The sequence below is a fragment of the Lonchura striata genome, chromosome Z, assembly GCF_050655825.1.
Source record: "Lonchura striata isolate lonStrDom1 chromosome Z, ASM5065582v1, whole genome shotgun sequence".
Taxonomy (NCBI): Eukaryota; Metazoa; Chordata; class Aves; order Passeriformes; family Estrildidae; genus Lonchura; species Lonchura striata.
The window spans coordinates 83,205,711-83,224,320 of record NC_140740.1 but is presented as its reverse complement, the minus strand read 5'-3'; the positions used below and the strand labels follow the sequence as shown (position 1 = coordinate 83,224,320).

Genomic DNA, 18,610 nt, shown 5'->3' with positions numbered 1-18,610 from the left:
CATGTTGCAGCAGTTTTCTGTGTAGAAAGGGTGACAGAAAGAGCAAGAGGCAATTTTCTTTGATTTTCACTGGAGGCAACAGCTAGAACTAGCAGAAAAATGAAGGTGGAAGACATCTCAAGTGAGGGAGACCATGAAATTAAAGTTTCAAACTGGAAAAAACAGGCAATTTTGTAAATTATGTGTTCCTGTTAATCATAAACAAGAGGAAAAGTGGCAGAAAAAGTGTAAGTGTGGTGAAATTATTGAAGATGTGTATAAAAATACCATGAACAAGTAAAAATTGAAAGTCAGGAAACTCAAAATCAGACATGAGATTAAATTAGGAACATGAAAAACAAGGAATATTTTCTGTTTGTCATATAAGGAAGAGCAAGAATATCAAGAAAAGTACTGAAGAAATGAAGTTTTTAGAGGGTTGTGTAAAGTAACCTCTAAACTCTTAATTACTTTTTCTGACAACTAATGGAGGATTTTCTGAGATTTTGAAAGTCTAAGAAAAAGTAGGTATAATAATCCTTTCAGCAAAACAGGAAAAAAAGAAAGAACTGGAAAATTCTACTATAGATAATTTATAAAGTTTGGTTTCTAAGAAAATACAGAAACAAACCCATTTATCTACATAACCAGAAGAGACAAATAACAGCCAGTGTGACTTTGTCAAGAGCAAACTGTGTAATACAGCATAGTTTCCTCTGTGGCAGAGTCAGAAGTGTCTGGAGAGAAGGAAAGTAATAGCTGTCACAATTCTTGTCTGGTGAGGAAATAACACAATAGATATTTTTTGTCTTACAGTGAGGGCTTAGATGAGATAGTGAGAAGGTGTTGGCAAATGTATTTGAAAGATGAATACTTTGTTTTAGTGGCTCATTAATGAAATGTATAATTTCTTGAATAGGATTATCTGTGGAGGCTTTAACAGATGTAGAACATGTCCATATTTCCACTGATGGGTGTAAAAATATTAAGCCAGTGAGTAAGCCACGGTCAGGTGTCTGTAAATGTGTTTGAGCACCATCTTAAAACTGATGCAGCTCTGTTCAGGACAAGAGGACTAGAATGCACCAAGGAGGCATGGAAAGTCACCTGGAGAATTCATGGGGATGGGCCACTACCTCATCTTTACAAAGGCTGCACAATCTGCAGGACTGCCAGGCAGAAGGAGGTGCACATCCATTAGGATGAAGTTCTCTTGCACAGCAGATTATGCCATGTTGTTCTAAACAGACATCTCACCTGGAATACACTGGGAAAATATGACCTTTGAGGAAAGACTGAGGTTTCTCATGTCTCTTTTCGAGTCTTCTCTTTTCTAACAAAACAGTTCCCCATTGTATAAAAGGCTATGGCTAAGAAAAAAGGAACAGTTAGTTCTCCATAATCGTATGGGACAGTAGATTTTAGACCTGCAGAGAAAAGCCTTCCAAAACAGTGGGAGGACATTGCTCCCACCTTATCTAAGTTACCTTTAGAAACAGGAGTGTCATCCTTTTTCCCAGGAAGCATTTCTAATCAGAAGAGATGCACACCAGCCAGCTGGAATTGATATAGACAAACAATTTCTTAGAGCTGGAGGGAAACATATTTTTCTGTGTGTCCAGCCTTCCTACCTGTGGCCTGTCAGACCACTTATATTTTAGGAAACCATTGCTTGTACACCAGTAAAAACTCATTTGCAGATGTGTAAACCTCCCAGATGGGAGTAGTTTTATTTATGACTAACACAAGGAAAGCTGGAGGCTGTCTTCTGCCTTTCAATGTCTCTCCTCCAGTAGCAATCTGGGCCCTTCCAGTATGTGGTAAAATACAAGCCTTGTTTTATCCCACAGTGGCAGGGAGGAAAAAGGTTGAAGTAAAACCAATTAAATGTCTTTCGAGGAGACTAACACATTTTGGATTCTGGTATCCCAAAGGAATGAAGTTTTCTCTCACCAGGTCTTTGAAGAAAGCCTGAAGTGAAGTTTAGCTCTTCTTACAGTCCAGCATATTGTTGCCTGGCAGTTTTTATCATCCACCTTGTACCAGGTCAGATTTGTGGAAGGAGAGAAATAGCCACTTATCAGAAATGTTTAATAGTGCAGGAAAACATAGGAATGATCAAAATGTCCAGGAATTATATGAAGTGGATATCACAGGACAGAGCAATGCAGTTAGAGGATGTACTCAGGATGCCCTACATGTGAACAGAAGGTCCTTTGAACTTGGCAAGATGTGGTGTTTTTCTGATTGAAAAAAAGGTTTTGTGGATGCACTATGGGTTATGAAAATTGCTGTATGTGCTTTTCAGCTGTGATTTGAGAGCTGAAAAATTGCAAAAGCCTGAACTATTCATATTGAATCAAAATTGGCACGCTTTTGGATCCAAAATTTCCAGATATTCATGCTTCATTTGGTGTGAAAGTTTATGTTCAGTTCAAGATAAGTGCTTTTGTTTCAAAATATTCAGAAGAAAAAGTGTCTGACCATGATACTCCAGGCTCCAAATATGAAAGAGCCAAGATCAGTTCCTGCTTCTGCACTCAGGGTTTGAAATTTAGCAGTAAAATTTCCTCCTAACAAAGAAGAAGAATGAAGGTCCAAATGTACAGATGTTCATAGCTGCAGAAGTGGAGAAACTGAGGCAGCATCTCTTGAGGCAGACTAGGGCCATGTAATTACCATGCAATTGAAACCATGCAGGAATGGCAGGTGGAAATCTAAATTACCTTTGCAAATGGAGCCAGCAGGGCCAGAGCAACCCTTTAGTGGGCTGATGTACTCAGAATTAAAAGACTCACAGGGGTATAAGTGTTCCCTGGGCTTTCAGGGATATTCAAGCGACACCATGACAGCCACTGCTGGCATAACAATGATAACTGAAGTAGATACAGTCTAAGCTTGCAATAGGATAATGTTCTTTGAATGGCCTTAGGCAGACAATGGAGGATTTTGGAGGAGGATGAGGCTGTTATTTTAGGAAACTTGCACTAGAGTGTCACACAGCATAATAACATCTGAACACGTGTGGTTGCACAGACTGTTTTTCCAACAGCTTTAAACACAAATTGCAGAATTGGCATAAGACCCCTGCTATGTCACATGTCAGTAGATGCCATTGAAACAGTGTTCCAGGTGGAAACCTTAAATATGTAAGCCGTCCCAAAGGCTTAGGTGGGAAAACAAGGTGAAATTTCAGGCACTAAAAGTCCTCCCCTCCCAACAACTCACATGACAGTCTCTCCCTAGTCCTAGCATGAAAACTACTGTAAATTTGTGGAGTAAAATAATCTGGCTGATGTGGTGCAAAACACACTGCCCAGAAAAAGAAGTAATGCTAGGGCCTTTTATAGGATTGTGTCCAAAGCAATAGGGGCAAACACTGCCTTGCAAGCAAAAAGAAGGATGGGATGTGCTGAGGGTGCTCAGGCTGCTAAGATGCTTTGTGTTCCTTCTGCATGGGAACATTGTTTTTCCCCCTAAACAAGAAGCTGTGGGGATGGGAGCTGCAAGTGTCTAATCTAATTTGATTAGGCATTATCCTTACAGGGTGCTGTATTGACAGCTATACTCAAACCTTTCTGACCCACTCATCTGTTGGCATAACGAGATTGCAGCTTATCTGATTTACCACATAATATTCTCATGCCACCTGCTTGTACAAGAATAAGCTTTCCTGCCTGCAGCCACGGGAGCCCAGTGAGGATCAGAGCCATGTCTCTCACCCCTCCTGGGCCAGGGTCTTCTTCTGTCCCCCACAGTCTGGCCCCCTCCTTCAGCTGCACATGGATTGTCACTTGTCACATGGAGGGCTGGCATGCAAAACCTTATGGTTCTTGCTCAGCATCCTCCTCCTGTCCTTCCCCTCTGTGGCTCTCCAGGGACCTTTAGATGCCACCACAGCTTGACCTTTCCACCTGGGATCTCATCCTAGACTCTGCTGGGCCCCAATTCTGGCCTGTGGCCCCAGCTGGTGCAGGCACCAGTGGGTGGGATACTGCCACAGCTTCCCTGTCCACAAAGGGGAAGCACGTTGTCACATGCTTGCATTTTGGCCAGAATGATGACTCCACCTTGTAATGACAAAGGAACATCAGCCCTCAATTTATTAATTCCTTTGGAGAATTATCTTAAAAGTCACATACAACTTTTTGTGTTGCATTGGTGAATTGCAGGAATTAATCAGAGATTTCCATCCGAATGGTTCTCGTAGAAGGGGCATGGGTTTCTGAGAGCACACAGGTCAGTTTGGTGTTTGTCAAGTCTGATTGTTACTATTCTGAGAGATATTTATGAGGAAATGTATCTCTGCCATGCCAGAAGACTAGAAATGTACCTGAGCCTAAGTCACCACAGGTTGGATGTGCCATCTTGACTTCCTCCTCCTTCTATATGTTGTAAATATGCACAGATTCTCTTATTCTTATTTTGATTGAGAGATGACTCTGTAAAAAAATATTACAACACTGTAGCACTGGCAATTTCTGCCGTAAGTGTGCATGAGTTTATTGTGCTTCAATTGACAGATTGTCTCCAAAGCTCTTAGCACAAATCACCGGACCTAGAATAAGAAGATTACTTCATTCATCAAATGTTCTATGAAGATAAAGCACTAAAAAGATCTTTAAACTCTTCTCAAACCAAGCCATGTGCACAAAATACTTCCTAAGTTTCTTCCCAAAATGCTCTGTGTATGGAGTTAAGGAAAGCATAGTGGTGTAGGACATACAAAAACTCTTAGAAGGAACACCAATGACACAGAATATGTGCTCAGATGTACCCAGAAGTGTTTGCTTATGCAGTCTCATGAAGAAAAAATGAAGAAAAGAGAAGATTCTGTAAGGAAAGATTTGCAGAATTTTGCAGAACAAGAGGACAGCATGACAGATGAGGGAAATTATTTGTGGGAATCAGGGCCACAATGAGGGAAAAAAAAAGATAGCAGGATGGTTAGCAGAAAAGTAAAGATGTGTAGAAAATTATTTTAACTTCAGGGTAATGGAAGAGCAAGTAATGAGGAATTAACAAGGAATGAAAAGCTGTGGAACCAGAAGGGTGGGAGCAAGCATAGCCACCATGGGTGAGACAAATTCAAGCTGAAAAATCACAAGAAAAGACTGGCAGTGTCTGTGTAATCTCAGTGCACCTTTCAGAACAATATAAAGAGGTTTGCAGCACCAGTAGACATAAGGCTGCAGCAAAGAAAAGCAAGTACTCATATTCCAGAGACCAGGAACAGGAGAGGTCATACAGAGTTTCACTGGTCCTCACAGGAGTGGCCACAGCTCCCCATGCCAGGCCTGCAGGCACAGAATTTCAGGGAGTCCTGCAGAGGTTTTGGTGGTGTTGGGCCACACTTTGGCCTGCCTCCTCTTCCTTCTCTTCTTGTGGGCAGAGGGATGCTCAGTGCCCAGCTCCTACAGCAGAGGTGGCTGCTGTGGTGGTATTTTTAATGTGCCTCTCTCTTTGAGGCCACCCTGCAATTTTCAGTGTTTCCAGCGTGTTGCTCTGTCTGAAGCAGATGTAGCTTGATCTTCAGGTTGAGTATTCCAGTTGTAAGTTTACAGAGGTGGTAACCATGGGACTCTGAGATTTGATTGGAGCTTCTGTTCATAAAATAAATATTTTTTCTGTGTAAGTGATGGAAAGTGTGCCATGGTGAAAACATGTCCATGGAATGCTTGGGCTATGTAAGGTCTTGCAGCTTTAAAGATTAAAGGCTTGAAACATAAAACAAACAAACAAATCCTCCATGAAAAAAAGTCATTCTGTAATTTTTGACAGCTTAGAAAACTCCTCTTTTTCCCCACGCTCCATACTTCCATCCATTTCTCCTGCAGAAGAAGCAGATACAGAAATCTGAAGTACAGTTGGATGTGAAAGCCTTTGCCTATTGCCTGAGCCCTGTGACTCACTAATCAGCCTTGTGCTCACAGCTGCCCTCCCTTTGGAGTGCAGAAAGGTGCTCTGACCTAAACCTTCCCTCCTTGCACCTTCTGTTCCACATGGAAACCATGTCCTCTAACACCTACTGAGGCCCGGCCAATGGCTTTTGACTGCACATACAGATTTCCCTGGCTTTTGTAATTTGTGCTTCTGGTTTTAGCTTTTAAATCCATCACCAGGGCTGGCATGGACATCCTGGCTTACCCACAACTACTCAAACTCGTTGCCAGCAGTATCACTTTTGTAAAGCACCTTGAGATGCATGCTGTGTAAGGAGCTGTATATACCCCATTGGAATAATCTGATACAATAATTTGCAGGCAGAATTTACTGTCTGAAGCATGTGGACATATGGCTTCTTGTTACATCATGCGTTGCATTCTTTGCAACCACTTAGAACCTATAGATTTACTCCTGCTTTTTGTTTATTTGTTTTTGGTTTTTGTTTTGTGTTGTTGTTGTTGCTGTTGTCTTCAGCTGTTTCTGTTGCAGGAACAGAAAAGGAAAAAGAATACTACATGCATTGTTTATACCTTCAGGGATATTCACATGACCTCTGTGCCTCCTTCTTTTTGGAAAGCATCCTGGGAATAACACCAGCGATTTAATTAACTCTGGTCTGTTACTTCATTTCAAAATGTAGGAAAGGCTAGCACTGCCTGAAGGAAACAACCTCCTTCCTCTGCCTTCCCCCAAGAGAAGAACAGGATCAGGCCCTAGAGGTATATCAGAGTTTTTTCCAATGGTAAATACCTTATCTCCACAAAACTGAGCTCCTTTCCTAATTGCAATGCCTCCCTCCTTGTTCACAATGAAATGGCAGGCTCTCCATTCTTCTTGTGCTGAAAGGGCTTGTCTTTGTCCTCCAGGACCTGGCAGCTTGGAATGAAAAAGGCAAATATTCTATCTTTAAACAAGTATTGCAAATAAAATTAATAAACCTGCCAATGTCTGGAAATGGATCAGTATAGCAGTAGTAAATGTTAGATGGGTATAGAGATATGTCAACAGTATGCCTTATAGTAAGTAATAAAAATTACAAACAAAAAGTTTGTCTTTTTATCTGATGGCTCCAGATAGACTCTTTTTCATGAGGTTGCCTCCGGCCTGAATTGCCTTTTGGTAAAGATTAGCAGCTGGCCATTTGAGAAACTGCCATGGCTGGGGAAAAAATCCAGCAGCTCACTGATCGAGCTACAGCTACCATCTGCACAGTTGTGCAGAAACCAGCAGATGGCACAAAACCTTAAATGTTCTTCTTTGGCCAGCAGGTCATTGTGTGGTGAGATCCTGCTGAAGGAGAGATTTTAGCCAGCTCTGCATTCATCCTGTTCTACCAAGGCAGCAAGATATGGAAGACAGGCTAGAACTTAATTTTTCTGGCAAGATCTTGTCAAGGGTCTGAGAAAACCTGTCAGGTTTTCCAGGCTTACTGCCCACCATGACAGAGAGGATGAGGCTTCTTGACTTCTCTTGCTTTGAGCAGCCCCCCTGTTTCACTTAAAAACAGGGTGAAAAGTGTGTATCATTTTTTTGAGATGTGTTTTGTGCACAGGAGTATGTGAAGTTCTGCTCTGCCAATTGTCAGTCAATAATTTCAGAAATAATTACACTATCATTTTTCAGAAGGGAAAGGTGTGTCTCAGTTCCTGTCATTTAAAACTGTGAGGTATTTGAATATTGCCTTGAAAGTCCTAAGGCAGTGATTTATGATGCCTTTTTAACCTAATTATATAACACACCCAACATCTTACCCTTGAACCAGAGAGGAACAAACTTCAAACAATTTCCTCTTCATCTGTATTGCACCACTCACTTCCTTGGAAAAGATCCACATTTCTGAGCAGAAGTCACAGAAACTGAAAACCTTTATGTCCTAAATATGGTGTCCCACTGTGGGGAAGCCTTATTTCTCCTTTTTCATCCCTGAAAAAGAGCCTGGCATCAGCAGCATGAATTGGATCGAAAGCAGGAGGATCAAGTACCCAGAACTCATGGTGCACCAACCACTGCAGAAGCTGTCTGGGTGGACTCTGAATGCACACACCTGTAGCTGTTTTCCAGTGCCCTGGCTAACAAACCCACAATTTGCTCACCCACTGGACAGCAGGGAACTTAGTGCCTGATGCAGGAGCGTATTTAGAGCTCTCATCCTGTGCCATCTGCTGCCAAGCTAGCAGTAGATGTTACTAAATCTGACATGACAGTGCAATTGCAGCAATTCCCACAGCAGTTTACCCAATGCTTGTTCCAATAATAAGGCAAAAGGAGGACTTGCTAGGATGCAGGAAATCTGAAACTGCTGGTGAAGTATTTCACAGGACAGGGAAGAAGATAAGATTAACCATCTCATCTGCATACCCGTTTTGCTGCATGTCATTAAAACTACCAGTGATCCTTGTGCTGAATTCAGTACACTGAACAGTCTGGCCATCACTTCCACTAAAAACCAGCCAGTTTTGGTGAGCAAGTCTGGAACGGGCTCTTGGGTATCTTCTTTGACAACCAAACACATCTTTGGGCATCTTTGTTTTATAAAATCTGTTTCATGTTACATCAAATTCAACAAACCCAGGAATATGTTTCAATGCTTTGATTCCTCCCCTTTTTCCCCCTATGCCCAGTACAAATAGCCATAATACTGCAAAAATGAAGGTAAATTTGATTCTGTTTTCTTCTTGCTCTAAAGAGCAAAAAATGCAGTGACAGATGTTATGCTCACCAACCAAAATCTTGTGCTGTGATTAGCTATTATTAGCATGTGTCTAATCCCCAGGGGATTAAGTGGTTCATCTAAGCATGGCTTCAAGTGTCACCTATGTCTCACATGGACATAAACTAATCTCTTTTGTTGGAAACAGATGAAGTGATAAGTGTTTGGAAGCCTTCTAATTTACTGAAAACACTGCAGTTTGTCAGGGTGAAAGAGCATGTTTTATATTCTGTGTCAGTCCCTTTAAAATCTAATAGGCATCTAGCCCTGAAGTGCAGTTAAAGAAGTTACTTTTTATGTGACTCTTTAAGTAGCCAAGCAGTCCCAGTTACCATGAGCTCATTTCTGTGCTGACTTGCCCAGGTTGCCTCTGAAGACACACAGATGGCATGAATAAGATGGGTTCAGTCACTACACTGCATGCAAACTACCACTGCCTCCCTCTAAAGTGTAAATGGAAGCTCCACAGAGACCAAATCAAAGTTGCCTCTAGCAGCAAGCAAGGACAGCTTTTTCCAGGCAAGATGCTTCCACGCAAACCCTAAACAAGCTGTCTGTAAAGCAACAGAGTTCACACCAGCTGCAGGGCAAAGCTGTGTGCTTCTGTTCAAGAGGTTCTGGGCAAGAGGCAGTAAGTGATCACTGGAGCAAACCCAAAACATCCAGAAGGCTTCATGCTCACTCTGGAAGTCCAGACTGTTGGATCAGAATCAAAAGCTTCAGGACTTTCCTGGCTGACTCCATAGGAATTATATGGCTGTCCTTAGTGGTTATGTCCAAGGCTTCCCAGCACTTAGCACCCAGTGTGAGGAATAACTGCTAATACCATCAACTCCTATTTGAATGTCTGAAATCTTAGCTCTCACAGGTGAGCCTGGGAGAAAGAGTTCAGGAGCAACCTTTGCAGTTAGAGAAATTATTTGGGCGCTAGAGAATGGCAGGCACGGTTTGCTGTCAAAAGTACTCTTCTAGTGATCTCTGCCTTCTTGTCTTTTTCTGATGTATTGTATTCCCACGAGAGGCTACTAAAAGGAACATTTTGGGAAGGAGAGAGAGCAGTAGTATTTCTGTGACTGGAAATGTGGACAAAATGATCTAGGAAGAATGTACATAAAAATGTTTCATTGCACAGGAGAACTGAGGACTCTTAAGATTCTGATATAAAACGTGAAGGCTAAACTTCATTTTTGCACTTTTTTGTCCCCTCCCCCATGTAGGTAATGCATAATGTCTTCCTATTCTTGAAAGGATCATCTTAATTTGAGGATGCAGGTATGAGAAGAACTAATTATGTACCTGCTCCATGCAGGCTGACAAAACACGTGCCTATGCAGATGCGTGTGTATAGCCCAAGTGTTTCTCTAATTAATGCTCTGTGCTTATTCTCCTAACATGTGTTAGAGGCAGAAAGACTTCAACGAGACAAAGCAGTAGTACAATCAAATCATCAGATTTATTAGCTTTCTGGGCAGCTTTTTCCATTATGTAAAAGCTGTGTTTGTATTAGTATAGCAGTCAGACCCACCAGTGTGAGGATTACAGTTGGTTTTTACATAATGGATTATCCAAGATTAAGTGTTTTATTCAGGCACACGAGCAAAAATAACCAATTAGTGACTTTGCAGATTCCTTATTTAAAGGGAGCTGGAGGGCAATTGACACAAAACCCTCCTGCTACCTGCAGTCCAAAGACTGAAGCAGAGTAGTCTCAAGGATCTCCAACATCTCTACCTGGCAGGTAGGTCTCTCTTCAGCAGAGGTGGATCAGACTGGCATCTCTTGCATCAGGGAAATGCAGCTTGCATGGCAGCTGCATGGGTGCTAGGGCTCTGGGTTGGTAGCTCAGCTTGGTTGGTGCTGACAAGTATTAGATAACTATTTTATATCGGTATCAGGACAGGCACTCAGTGTCAAATACTGTGAAGGTTCTCATTTTCTGAAGTCTGAGAGACAAATATGCTGGGATATGGATGAGGTGGGATATCCAAGGAGAAAAACAGCCATGGGCACCTAGTGGTTGTGCTGCAATGACAGATCAGGCCTCTAGAAAATGAATAGTATCCGTCATGTTTGTTGAAGGAATGGTCAGAGGGCAGCCAATATCAAGGTGCATTATGCCATTAGAGCAGACACCTAGGAATGGCCTGTTTTGGTGAGCAGAACTGGAGGTAAAGAACACGGCTTCACTGGCTTGAAAGCAAAGTGGACACTCACTGTGAAATAATTAGAAACAACGTCTTTACAATATACAGTGCTTTACCAGAGCTCATTAGAGCATTTTTCGTCCTGTGAAAACAAAATTCAAAAAATTTCAATTTTTTTACCAATTCTTACTAACCTTATCCATAGTCTGGCTTGATTTATAATACAAAAATAATATTAATTGCATTACCACTACTGGCAAGCAAATATCCTCCAAAGTAATTGCCACTGATGTTTTGTTTTGGCTGAATTTAGGCACCACAATGACTCAGTATCAAAGGAAGCACTGGTTGTCAGTATCAATGGAAGAGCTAGTATGGAAAGAAACTAGTCTTAAAATGATAGAAATACATCTGTAGCACCATCTACTGCATGAAATAAACCCCCGTGTTTGCTTTTGTCTTGCAGAATGAAATACGCACAGTATGTTTTCCTGGCCTCGGTCTTCTACACTGTTGAATACAGCCTAGCTCAGACCTGTGCAGTGGAGTCTTTCTCTGTGAAAGACAATTTTGATCCAAAAAGGGTAATTATGGTTACCTCAATAGTATATGTGAAGAAGCTTTACATATAAACTGTTTTTCCAGATTACGAGTTTTGTTCGTCTAAAGGGGTTCTTCACCAAAAAGCTAACTTCTTTCATATTCTGTGTTGCTGATGCTGTTCCTGTAGTTTTCTCAGTACTGTTTAACCTTCTGAACATTACAGTAAAACTGAGCTTGAAAGCCAGGGATGTTACTAGAGCTCATCTTGTTAGCCTGGCAGAGTTTGAGCTTCGAGCAGTTCCTTAAAAGGAACAATTTAGATCCACATCAGAGAGGAAGCTCAAGCACAAGCCCTAGGGTACTTGCATCCACCACTAGACATTTCTGGGAGCCATAGCAAATGGAAATCTTACCTAGTCTGGTATGCGGAACACTGACTCCTGCTGAAACATCATTTGTGCTTCTGAGGAGAAAATGAGGGCTAATCTGCTGTTGGAAAGGTCCAGATGAGTGTCAGTACCTATGTTAACTAATGGTCAGCAAACACAATTCTAGGGACAGATGGGATATGGTGAGTACTTTGTTCATACACGATTGGTTTTGCTTTGGAAACAAATCATGTCTGGGGAGAGCTTTGGGAATCTCCCAGTTTTAAAAAGTCAAAGCTTTTGCTTGGATTCCTGTATTTGGGAATCACAGCTTTGCAGGCTTAAGAACAAAACTTGCCTAACAGATGTCATTAGCTTCATTGCAGAATCAATTTTAACACAGATAGTTCCTGCTCTTCTCAGCATTTCTACTGATAATGTTAACTTCTAAGGGTCTTCCTCTCTGTCAGTCACCTGTTAAGATCTTGTTTTCATTCTAGTAGATACCTCTTGTACATTTTCAGGGGCCCATTTTTTTGCTTGGACGTATTCTTCCTCTGAATCTCTCTCTGTTTCTCTCTGCTGTTACTCCCCAAAACACAAATTGAGTATGTAGTCATCTTTTTCTGCTTTGCTGGGTATACCCTTTTCCCCATCAAGAGATCAACTGTGGCCCCTGGCAGCCACAAAGATTGTCTCCAGCCAGCTTGCTACAGTCTTTTTACCTGCGGTTTGATATTGTTGAATTTGGTATGGTATTCCATGGAAGGGGCTTGAACTGGAACAGAGAAGAACCAGTCTGACTCTCACAAGATGTGTTAGGGTGGGAGATGCTTTTGGTGTGGGGTCACAGTGGCAGGAATGTCTTACTCCACCAGGACTACACACACAGAGCAGTGCAGAGCTGCTAGACTCACTTCTGGCACAGAGGCAAGGGTTCATCAGGCAGCACTGCAGCATCTGTGGGCTACATTCCCTCCCAAACTCAGACTGGCATTTATCAGGCAGTGGGGAGTTAGAAAGGCACTTTGATCACAAAATTGTTTTTGTGCTAATCTTGCCATGGTGGCTAATGCAGATATTAATACTCTTCCATGACAGTATGCAGGGAAATGGTATGCCCTGGCCAAGAAGGATCCAGAAGGCCTTTTCCTTCAGGACAACATCTCTGCTGAATACACTGTGGAGGAAGATGGCACAATGACGGCATCCTCCAAAGGCAGAGTCAAGCTTTTTGGGTGAGGTCTCTTGACTTTCAGCTCTAGCTGTTGTTATGAGGTACTGTATGAGGGGGATATGGATTATGACCTACCCTGAATACACAACATGGCTGGGTTTTCTTCATCTAAAAGGGAAGCTCAGGTAAAGTATTAGATTAGAAAATAGAGGTTAGACACTTGCTTCTGAGCCCTGAGTTTCTTCACAGCCTGGCTCAGGTTTAGGTCCATCACAAAACTACTGCATAAAGTTAATTATTAAGTCATCTTAACTGATGGAATGGTTAGATAAATTAATTGCAATCAAGTAAAGGAGGTAATGAAGGCTGTCAAGATGCAAGATTTCTGAGGAAAACCTGTGGCTAACTCTTAGATGTAATTGCAATGCCTGAATGGACAGATGGCAGGAAGCTTAGAGTTTTGCCTGTTGGTCATGATTACTGCAAGGAATTACAGCATGTAAAGAGATTAAATAGCTTCCTAAGTGCAAAAAAGAAAATCTGTGGCTTCCAATATGCTAGCACTAGCAGGTGGCTATGAACCTTTTACATCTCAACAGTGCAGCACACCAAGATATTTTGAGAATGGGCAAATGAGGTTTTGCAGGCATGCCATACTGTGCAAGGGGGAAGATGCTGGAAAGGACTCTTCAGAAAACAAGTGGAGTCTCAAGGCTGCTGCAGATTTTATTTCTGCAAAATCAGGATAAGGGGAAGCCCAGCCTGAGCAAGGAAGGGAATGAAGACCCTTCCACTGTTTCATTAATCCAGGTAATTCTTGATGAACAGTGTTGAAATGTGGATGGCATTTAAAGGAAACAGATACCAAACAGAGAAGGGTATTGGAACAAATGGACACTCACAGGGTTCTCAAAGGCTCTGACAGCTTTTCACCAGCTGACAGCTGGCAGAGGGGCTGTAAATATTGTAACACACATTCCTGTGCCCATATTGCTGGGAAAAGATAGACAAGGGAGAGCCAAGTCCCTGCATCTTCCTGGGGGACAGCTACTGACCCCGAAAGAGCCCAAATGCAGGTGAGCTCACCCTGCAGACTGCCAGCAGGGAGCCAAGAAACAACATTCATTATTGTGTTTGGTGGCTGACTGCTTGTACAGAAATGGGTGGCAAAAATCTTACTGAACTGAAGGAGGGTCAGGGCACTGCCCCAGCCACAGCGCTGCCTTACAGCAGAGTTTGGAACCAGAGAACAGCAGCAATCACTGGCAGTGTTTGGGAGGTGTCACAGATTTGCTTTGCTTAATGACAGTGACTTTGCACTAAGAAAGGCCATGCCCATGCCTGAGGCATTTGTGCCCAAACCCTGAGTGAAGGACACCCATTGGAAGCTCTCATGCTGCTAGATTTTACCTTGAATCTTATGGATCTCATTGCAGTTTCTGGGTGATCTGTGCTGACATGGCTGCTCAGTACACAGTACCTGACCCAACCACTCCAGCAAAAATGTATATGACCTACCAGGGACTGGCCAGCTACCTCTCCAGTGGTGGTGAGTTAAATTCTCCAGCCCATTGATGCTTTTCAATTGCTTACAGCTGTCCAGATGTGCCTTACCACAGATAAGCAGAAAAAACAGTTCAGCTCAAGATTGCTGCAAGTCCCCCCTCAAACATCCTTTTTGGGGAGGATGCTTTATCCAAGCAGTGCATTTTATCTCCACAGAAAGGCCAGCATCCAGAGACTCCCCACAGATCCTTCTCGTACACTTTATATCTTAACAAAGAGGCTCAGAGGCATTGAGCCACACACAATGTACAGCCAATTGAGGTGGTCAGCCTACGGAAGACACATTTCCTGGGGCTCATTGCAGGCATTAGGGAAGTGCTAAAGTCAGTCACCCCTGTACTCCTCATAGCTAAACAGAGGAGACAGGTAGAACCACAGCTGCACCCCAGCAACACGACACATTTCTCCTCAGAGAGACACAGCTGGACTCAAAGAAATGGAGTTGTTAACTCAAGTCCATCTTTCAGAAACTGCTAATGCTGAACCTCAGTTACACTGAGGGCCCTTCAAAGCCTATCCTTTGTGGCCGAGCCTACCATAGCTGCAATTCCTCAGCTGTGGAAGTTGGGGATGACTTCTACGGTGTAACAAAGAAGTACATTCCCTTAGTACTGGCAGATAAACCACACCAAAAAGAACTATGTTAAGCAAGGCTTGAAAACATGAGGAATGTTTTACTGAGGCTTCCTGTATAGGAAATGTAATCTGTACTCTATGTCCTTCCTTCCACCATGCTTGAGCAAGCAACAGAAAGAGGCATTTTTTCATTGAAAACCTAGAAAATCATAGTCCTCCTAATATTTCTAGCCTAAGAAACAAAAGGTGAAAATGCACTGAACATCGTGGGGAAAATCATGGTCTCAAGATGCCCTGTGCTTGTCCCAGTTCTTCCCCTCATGGTGTGGAGATAAGCTGGATGTCTGACATGATGATACATCCTTTGGAAAGCTATCACTGTCATGTCGAGTTTGTCACCTCTGCTCTGCTGTGCCCACTGTGACAAAGATGTGTGTTCTGTTGTTTCAGGGGACAACTACTGGGTGATTGACACTGACTATGACAACTATGCCATCACCTACGCCTGCCGCAGCCTGAAGGAGGACGGCTCCTGTGACGATGGCTACTCCCTGATCTTCTCGCGCAACCCCCGCGGCCTCCCCCCAGCCATCCAGCGCATTGTGCGCCAAAAGCAGGAGGAAATCTGCATGTCTGGCCAGTTCCAGCCTGTGCTTCAGTCAGGTACTTTGGCTAATTAGCAAACTCACTGAGTTGCAGAGTAGGTGACTGCATTTGCTGTTAATGTGACAAAACAAATTCAGTTGTTCTTTTTGAGCAACATTTTCCTCATGTTAGATCTAATAGGAAAAGAGCTACAAAGGGCAAACCATACAAGAACAAAAGGCTGGGTCTGCAGCCTTAAGATTGCTACTTACCAGAATCCTTTGTGTTGAAACTGGTACCTGACCAGATGAAGATCAGCTTTGTTACTGTAGTAGACAGTACAAGGATGGATGCAACAAGTTGGTGTCTCTGCTCTTGGAAATGCTTGTGTTGGCCACTTGCATAATAGCATCTTACCTTGGGTCTGAAAAGTGTCCTCCAGGAAAAGATGAAAAGGTGCCAGCAAGGACCACTCTCACACTCAGTTCCATCATGACTTGTGTCCTGTGTGGTCTGAGTAGCAGGGGTGAGGGGCCCTGAGCAGCATTTCTGACTGCACCAGCTGGCAGTGGGAGTCAGCAGTTGCTCCACATACACACAAACAGACCATGTCTAATGCCATTTTGAGAACATTTTTCTGGAGGTATAGGAGTTGATCTTCTAGTCCAAATGTTGCCTATGAAATAGGCAGACACATTTTTAGGGCTCTGCAGAAGGCAGAAATTCTTCTTTGTTGGCAGTTGAGCATTCACACCCTTCACAACCTCACTACCTGGCCTGGGAGTTGACCTGTTACTAAGCCACATAACATGTTTTCTGCACTGTGGGACAAGGAATGGCAGCTAAAATCTACTGAATTGTTGTGTGTCAGCCAGTCCTCTACTACAAAGCAGGTATTGTCATCACCCAAGGCCATGGGCATGGCGTGGGCATCCCTGCCCCATACCCCTCTGTGCTGCTCCCCTGCAGAGAAGGCAGATGGTTTGCAGGGTCATGGCTCGGTCCTCAGGAAAGCTGAGTGCCCTTGGCAAACTGGGAAATGCTGCCTGTGTCTGTGCCAATAGAGAGAAATGCAAACAGCAACTTTTGCACCCTGAATCCTAGTCTTGTACTGTGATTCAGTACAAGTACCCTAGGAAAGCTGTAGTTACTGTTTCACTGGAGACTGAATGGCTGTTAAAGCACTTTATAAATTTACTTACACAGACTAAAGTTTACTTTTCTTTCTTTCCAGGGGCCTGCTAAAAGTACGCTTCTGATTGTATCCTTAAGCACAGAAACCAGACCGCTTGGTCTTGAAGTTGCCACTCAACTAATCATAAAAAAAATAACATAGTATGGAATAGTGTGTTTTTCCTGAAAAACACATGAAAATATTGGGGGATCTTTAAACAGTGTGCAATATAATAGTGATATTTGAATTTTCAAGGGAATACCTAATGTGGCATTTGTCAATAAATGTTTTTGGAAAAAAGGCACCTCTGAAACTGTTTTTTATTGCCTGTTGTCCAGTCTGTTGGGGAGCAGAAGCACTGAGGATGCTCACTGAGGTGCTCCCAGCACAGATGGGGCAGTGTCACTCCCCAGCACTCAACGGGGGGGCAGGGCAAGGATGGTAAGAGGGGCATGTCCCCTGACAGGGCTGACTGTCAGACAGCAGCATGGTGACAGGGTAAGTCTGGGATTCCCCCAGCAAGACAGCAACTGAGGGCAGCAAGACGCAGGGCAGTGTGCAGGCACATCAAGGAGATGGCTCCAGCCAAAAACAGGACTCAAGAGCATGTCTGAGGCAGAGCTACCTGCAGCAAAGTTCCCAAGGGGAGAACCACAAATGCAATGAAACAGATGCTACTTTCAGTAACACTGTACAATGCTTTAAATAAGTGGGTGCTTGCATTTCTAGTGGCCTTAACAGTAATTTGCTCCTCTCTGCCCTCATAATCCAGTTTTCAGTATCTGGAAAGTATAGAAATGAAAGATATATAATAGACTGGATTTATGGCAAAGAATTTCACAGATAAAGAAAATGAAGAGTACTTGGAAATCTCCATGTATAAAAAGGGTAACCCGGGCCAGCATTATTGACATGTATTTCCCACTGCTTTTACTATAATCACATCCACTTTGTGTTTCCTAGTGATAAAAATACCCATCTAGAACACCCCAGTATCCTGCCAAACCTCGCAGTTTATCAACTACACAATTTTTACAAGTTATAATTATGAAGCATAGAGGTAAGACCAAGCTGAACAGCCCCTACTCCTGAGGCTTCCAAAAGGTGTGTGGAACGAGGCTGATGTTGACTGAAGATCTTCAGAGCAGTACACTGTTAAAACAGCTTCTGCAAGGTGCTTGCACAATCTTACCCACAGCAGCCAGAAAGAGTATAGAAACCAAAGACCAGAGGCACTCTCCAGGACCAGAGATGTTATCCCAGAGATGCAGTGAAGTCTCTCAAACTTGTATTCCCCAGAATTTCCTGGCAATACTCATAAGGCTCTCAACCTGCTTGAACAAATGTGTCCTTGCTCTTCAGGTCTAGGGAAAGCTACCCTGACAGGGAACAATATTGTGAGCTACTACCTAAAGCTAAGGACAGAAACAGGGGCACTAGCAGGCAATCCTAACAAAACCCCACATAGACAGAGAACTACTGAGTGTTGAAAAAATATCAGCCTTTTCTGCTGGATTAAGTGCAAGGTCAGTGCATTGATCGAATGTTCTCCACTTCCACCCTTCTCCAGGAAGTATTGGGGTGGAATCTGTGACCTTAGGACTCGTGTAACAACTGATTAGAAAGCACTAACCCTCAGCTGAAGGAGCATGGCCTTTGGCCAAAACTGTCAGACTAATACTACCAGCCTTAGAGAAGTGGGATTTTTAATGTTTATACTAATTGTAAAACCAGAGTAGATGAGAGTTGAGAAGATACAATAAATATGAAGGATCTTTTGTGCTTGGTGTAGTCTGTCCAGACAAGGTAGGCAGTGAAATTCCTCCTTAGCCACATGAGACA

The 18,610-nt window shown here is 42.9% G+C and overlaps 1 protein-coding gene across 1 annotated transcript; it reads left to right on the top strand.

Annotated features, from left to right (window-relative positions):
• Nucleotides 1-11,244: 11,244 nt before the first annotated feature.
• On the top strand, nt 11,245-17,072 carry LOC110480209 (purpurin). Its single transcript, XM_021547975.3, has 4 exons — nt 11,245-11,363; nt 12,792-12,928; nt 14,304-14,416; nt 15,460-17,072. The coding sequence occupies exons 1-4, from the start codon at nt 11,247-11,249 to the stop codon at nt 15,687-15,689; spliced, it is 597 nt and encodes a 198-aa protein (XP_021403650.1). The 5' UTR covers nt 11,245-11,246; the 3' UTR covers nt 15,690-17,072.
• Nucleotides 17,073-18,610: the final 1,538 nt, after the last annotated feature.

Bases quoted from the DNA above. Each gene is read 5' to 3' on its own strand.
- LOC110480209 (XM_021547975.3), top strand. From the start codon at position 11,247: ATGAAATACGCACAGTATGTTTTCCTGGCCTCGGTCTTCTACACTGTT. The intron at 11,364-12,791 runs GTAATTATGGTT...CTTCCATGACAG, and splicing joins ACAATTTTGATCCAAAAAGG to TATGCAGGGAAATGGTATGC. The intron at 12,929-14,303 runs GTGAGGTCTCTT...ATCTCATTGCAG, and splicing joins GGCAGAGTCAAGCTTTTTGG to TTTCTGGGTGATCTGTGCTG.